Source organism: Atta colombica, unplaced genomic scaffold (genome assembly GCF_001594045.1).
Source record: "Atta colombica isolate Treedump-2 unplaced genomic scaffold, Acol1.0 scaffold13, whole genome shotgun sequence".
Taxonomy (NCBI): Eukaryota; Metazoa; Arthropoda; class Insecta; order Hymenoptera; family Formicidae; genus Atta; species Atta colombica.
The window spans coordinates 570,463-575,668 of record NW_017259217.1 but is presented as its reverse complement, the minus strand read 5'-3'; the positions used below and the strand labels follow the sequence as shown (position 1 = coordinate 575,668).

General features: G+C 28.7%; 1 protein-coding gene across 2 annotated transcripts; it reads left to right on the top strand.

The window, feature by feature from the left end:
• The first annotated feature begins 2,006 nt into the window (after positions 1-2,006).
• On the top strand, positions 2,007-5,185 carry LOC108684267 (ufm1-specific protease 2). Of its 2 annotated transcripts, XM_018188500.1 has the most exons (11): positions 2,007-2,192; positions 2,284-2,445; positions 2,693-2,908; positions 2,980-3,207; positions 3,297-3,464; positions 3,550-3,643; positions 3,730-3,978; positions 4,168-4,305; positions 4,389-4,515; positions 4,605-4,858; positions 4,967-5,185. In XM_018188500.1, the coding sequence occupies exons 2-11, from the start codon at positions 2,407-2,409 to the stop codon at positions 5,176-5,178; spliced, it is 1,725 nt and encodes a 574-aa protein (XP_018043989.1). In that variant the 5' UTR covers positions 2,007-2,192; positions 2,284-2,406; the 3' UTR covers positions 5,179-5,185. The 2 variants fall into 2 exon arrangements, with proteins under 2 accessions (XP_018043989.1, XP_018043988.1); XM_018188499.1 differs by lacking the exon at positions 2,007-2,192 and having other exon boundaries at positions 2,200-2,445.
• The last annotated feature ends 21 nt before the right edge of the window (positions 5,186-5,206 follow it).

Sequence of the window (5,206 nt, the reverse complement as noted above, 5' to 3'; positions counted from 1 at the left end):
CATCAGGAGTATCTGAGCCAGCAAACAACAAAATTGTGCAGGAATTAATTGAAACACAACTCGTTAGCCATTACATTAGATTATACTGCGTTGCATCTGAAGTAATATCGATATCTAAGGGAGCGTGCTGATCACGGAGTAAAAAGAAGGAGATCAAACTCGGGGAGAATGAAAACTCGAAACATGATGTCGGAAAATCATGGAAACTCGGGACGATGCGAATTTAGTGCCGTTATGAAATGTTGGAAGTATATATCATATGATAACGCGTACGGAATACACATGTATGCACGTTTTATTTTTAATACAGAAATTCCAATTTGTATAAAATTTAATTTTATTTGATTAAATGACAAATGCAATTTCAATATTTTTTTAAAAATACATATATTTATGCATGTATTTGCATAATCATAAATTATTAAATCATTAAATTATCATTTTTCAACTTACCGATATCAAAAAACTTTGAAATTAAAAAGAATGAAAATGAAACTTGAATGACAACTGTCCTTCTCAAAATATATTCTACGCATGAAAATACACAAATTTACAGAATTATAGGAAAATACGAAAAATATTTATAAAATTCTCTAAATTGATAATTTTTTTCAACAGAAAAAACAAACAGAACGGTCTTCTTCCACATAATAGGTACCTGTATAAAAAGAGTAGTGCCAATGCTGATTGGTATCTAATGTCAATTGGTTCGGCCATTGGATTTCTTATTGTTAGAAAGAAAACAACGTTAAAGAAAAAAGAGATCGAGGAATGCGTAATATAGACCTCAGAGGACGACAGACATCAAACAACTTCTGGCTACTTGAGTTCACTAAACGCAGCCATGTATTGTATTTAGAATAATTGCTTATAGCGTTTTCGACTCGACCGAGTTTGCACTAACTTGAGTTGAAATAATGATGTTTCGTGCTTTCCTATTGGTAGAGCGTGTAACGTCAATAGCGAAGCATTTTCTAACCCAAGTTGGTGCAAACCCGGTCGGACCGAAAACGCTATAAGTTTACATCGTGCATGTACTAACTAGTAACTTTCTATTAAATTATTTTAATTTCAATGTATTCAAAGAATAATGTAAATTGGTACAATATGCATCAAAATAATTAATTAAGTACACATATAATATATATGTTTATACGTATCGCTGAAATTAGGATCATTCAATAGAAAGTTACTAGTTAATATTCTAGTATCAAATGCACGATGTAAACTGGGTCAATGAAATTTCGATAATCTTCAGAATATATCAGTTGATAAGATTACTTCTTTTTTGAAAATTTCGAAAGACACGCGTTTTAGCTTTTATAATATATATATATATATATATATATATTCTATATTTTTATCAAAAAATCTTCTAACAACTTGATAATTTTTTCAAAAAATTCCAATTTGCGCTATCTCTTTTTGAAGTTATTCCGTAAATGACGTAAAATTAAATAATGATTCTCTATATTTCTCTAAATATTTCGAAAAAAGCATATCTTAATAGTTCTATCTATAGTAAATATCTGTTATTGAAATATATTGATGTTTTTTTCTATTATGATGTTTTGTCAAGACTGAAAGATGTTAGAAATTTTAAAAGTAATTCAAACTTTTATTATTATCTTATTATTATCGGAATACATTTCTGACAATTTTAATAACTTTAAAAAAATTCAAGTACATTTTTTTAACAAAAATATTTGCATCACATTACTTAAATGTCTTTCTTGAACATTCAAAGCTATCAAAGTGAAAGTTCTTAAGTTAAATCAGTTTTTTTTTAGTCCATAAATATCATATAGCTATAAATATCATAAATAAAATATCATAAATACAGCGACGTAAGTGATGCGTTCAATTCGGAAGTTGCTCAAGTAGCCATTTTCAAACGTGAAAGCAGTCTTGTACACAATAAATGTTTTTGCATTTTTTATTGATATGCAAATTGCTTTTACGTGATTCTCATCATATTTTTGTCATTAAAAAAGGAAGATATTTCTTTGTTATCATTCTTAAAAATCTGCATGAAACGACTTTCCACTGAATCGTACATAAAATCATTTCAAATTAGGTCAGATTAAGTGCTCGAATGCGTCGTTGACACGAACAGAATTTTCGCAGGTGGTTTGATGAAAATGTAGATTCGAATGTAAAAGAGTGTTCTCTTATCCTGGACAAGTGATTAAGTACTAGAATTTGATTTAGTCGGATCGAACAATTTGCTATGCGTTTATTTCGAGATTTATCAACAAGAACGAATTTAACCTCCCAATCTAGGTGGCTCGTATCTGAAAATTCAATTCAATTGTGATTTCCTGTTATCACCATATGGTGATTGTTCTTGCTGGCAGCACGAAGCATCTTTGATCGTGTAAGATTTTCTGATTTCAATACGACACGATGGCACCGCAATTGCAGATTTTGTCCAACATTCTGCAGGTAAATGTAATCAAGCACATTTATATTAATGATACGAAAACATAATTTATATTTTTTTCTCAAGTTTTTATGATCACTTGTAATATATTTCTTGCAAAGAACAGTATTTTGCGGATAATATATCCTCTTTATTCTAAATTTATTATTTATATATAAGACAGTGCTATGTTTCTATATATTTAATAGATAAAATATATTAGTAATGCTAATGTATGTGTTTAATATTTAAATAAAATAATACTTTTAGCGATTAGAAAACTTAGAAATCGCAACGACTGGCTATCTTTATGGTATTATGTACAATGATACTCTCATAGTTCTAACATTCAGTATAAGTTCATGTAATAGTGAAAACAATCTAACAGATTATACAGCACTGCAATTGAATTTACCTGCAGATATATATTTTTGTGGCATATTACATATTGGTGAATGTGAAGAAATAAATACTGATGTTTTCAAGGTAATTACAAATTAGATTTGTTGTTTATCTATCTTATTCCATTCATTCTTATATTACATTTGTTTGTTTAGGACATTGATATTACAGATAATCCACTACTTTTAAAATATTCACGCAATACGTTGGATATACAAGCATATTTTTATGTTCATCAAAAATTAGAAGCTATAAATAATCTTAGTATTATTAGCGAAGATGATCTTTCTCGACAATTTGTATATATTAGATTACAAGCAATTCTACCATTGATTGCTCAGGATGGGAATATATCAGAAGCTTTGCAGGAATCACGAAAAAATGTAAATAAAATGTTTTCCTTTCGATTAACATTTTTACATCATATTTTTTGTCTTGTATATACTGTATATCATATAATTTTGCACTGTAGATTGCATCTGGAAAAATAGGAATACGTTTTCCTTTGAATGATGCATACCTCTTCAGAACTGATGACAATTTAAAAGATATAATGTTAAAAGATATTTTATCTGTGTCCAAAGACCAGGAGAAATTTTCAACTGGATCAAGTAATGTAAATTATAATACTGGACCTGTGGTATGTGCCTTTAGCTAAAATTCATATATACTACTTTAAACATAAATTATATCAGAGTATTTTTATTTATTTTGTTAATTTTCAGAAAGTTATACATGCAAACATGTTATTAAAGATATCAAGCGAGAGAAATTCTGAAGAATCTGTTAGATATGCTCCTATTTTGCAACACATCAAAAGTGAATACTACAGAAAAATATTTGATTTATTTAATTTATATCAATACATAATATTCCTAATTTATCATATATTTGTTATATTGCAGAATCCTTCAATAGTTTAGAATGCAACTTACATATTGATGCATTATCACTAGTAAATTTGAATGTGAAATCAACTGAATTACACGCGATTTTAGTGGAATCGACTTGCCGAAATATTAGATTAATTGAAATGCAACAAGAAAATCAGTCTGAAGATACACAACTATCTGAAATCATGCATTTTAAACCTCAGAGTTGTGGACATTTATTTACAATAGCATATCCTGGCAATTCTACTAATGATACCACAAGTAAGATCTTGTATCTTGATTATTTATTGTTTATTACTTGATTTATTTGTCAATCATGCAATAAATTCTATTGGAATTTATCATTCGTATATCTTGTATCATCATTATGTAATTAACATTACCGAATTTGTTATCATAGTAATATGTGTCATCTATTTGCTTTTATACAGACCAGTCATATAATTTCAGTGGAATATCGTAAGGCTTTACACAAGGCTTTAGCATTAGATTTGACTAAACCCCATTTTCGACAAGGAAATGCTGTCAAATTTGACACACAGGCAAATGAGATACTTATAAATCCTCATCAGGCTCTTTTAAATAAAGGTATTTTAAATAAAAGTTCATTTATATACTTTCAAATTTATTAATGTTTATCAATTATTGTAGTATTTTATTGTTTTAATTAGGTATTACAGGAAAATTTAGTATTGTGGATGGTTTGTATTCGTATCATCATTATATGCAAGATAATTTTGATGATAATGGATGGGGATGTGCTTATAGATCTCTCCAAACCATCATTTCATGGTTCAGGTAATAAAAGATCAAAGATAACTAGAGATTGTGCATGCAATGTGGAAATATTATATATGTACATATGAATAAATTGCAATCTGCTATAGATTACAGGGTTATAGTGAAGTACCAATACCATCTCATCGCAAAATACAACAATGTTTAATTGATTTAGGCGATAAATCTTTCGATTTTCTTGGTAGTAAACAATGGATTGGTTCAACTGAAGTAAGTTTTGTACTGCAGACTCTCCTTAATATAGATGTCAAGATACTTTGTGCATCAAGTGGAGAAGAGATGTTAGCCTTAATTCCACAACTTGCAAATCATTTTGATACACAGGGTACACCTGTTATGATTGGTAAGTTTTAATTATGTTTCTTCATTTCTACAAACAATTAAAATTAGACATCTAAAATATTGAAATATTAGATATTAACTTTCTGTATGTTTTTTTTTTGTTTTATAGGTGGAGGAATATTAGCTCATACAATTCTAGGAGTTAATTACGATGAACAGACTGGAGAGGGAAAATTCTTGATTTTAGATCCACACTATACAGGAGGAGAACATTTGCCTACCATAATAAATAAGGGCTGGTGTGGCTGGAAAACGAAAGATTTTTGGAAAAAGGATGCATTTTATAATATGTGCCTTCCACAAAGACCTATAGCTTTCTGATATTAAATACACTGCATTGTACAGAATT

Bases quoted from the DNA above. Each gene is read 5' to 3' on its own strand.
- LOC108684267 (XM_018188500.1), top strand. From the start codon at position 2,407: ATGGCACCGCAATTGCAGATTTTGTCCAACATTCTGCAG. The intron at 2,446-2,692 runs GTAAATGTAATC...TAATACTTTTAG, and splicing joins TTTTGTCCAACATTCTGCAG to CGATTAGAAAACTTAGAAAT. The intron at 4,306-4,388 runs GTATTTTAAATA...TGTTTTAATTAG, and splicing joins TCAGGCTCTTTTAAATAAAG to GTATTACAGGAAAATTTAGT.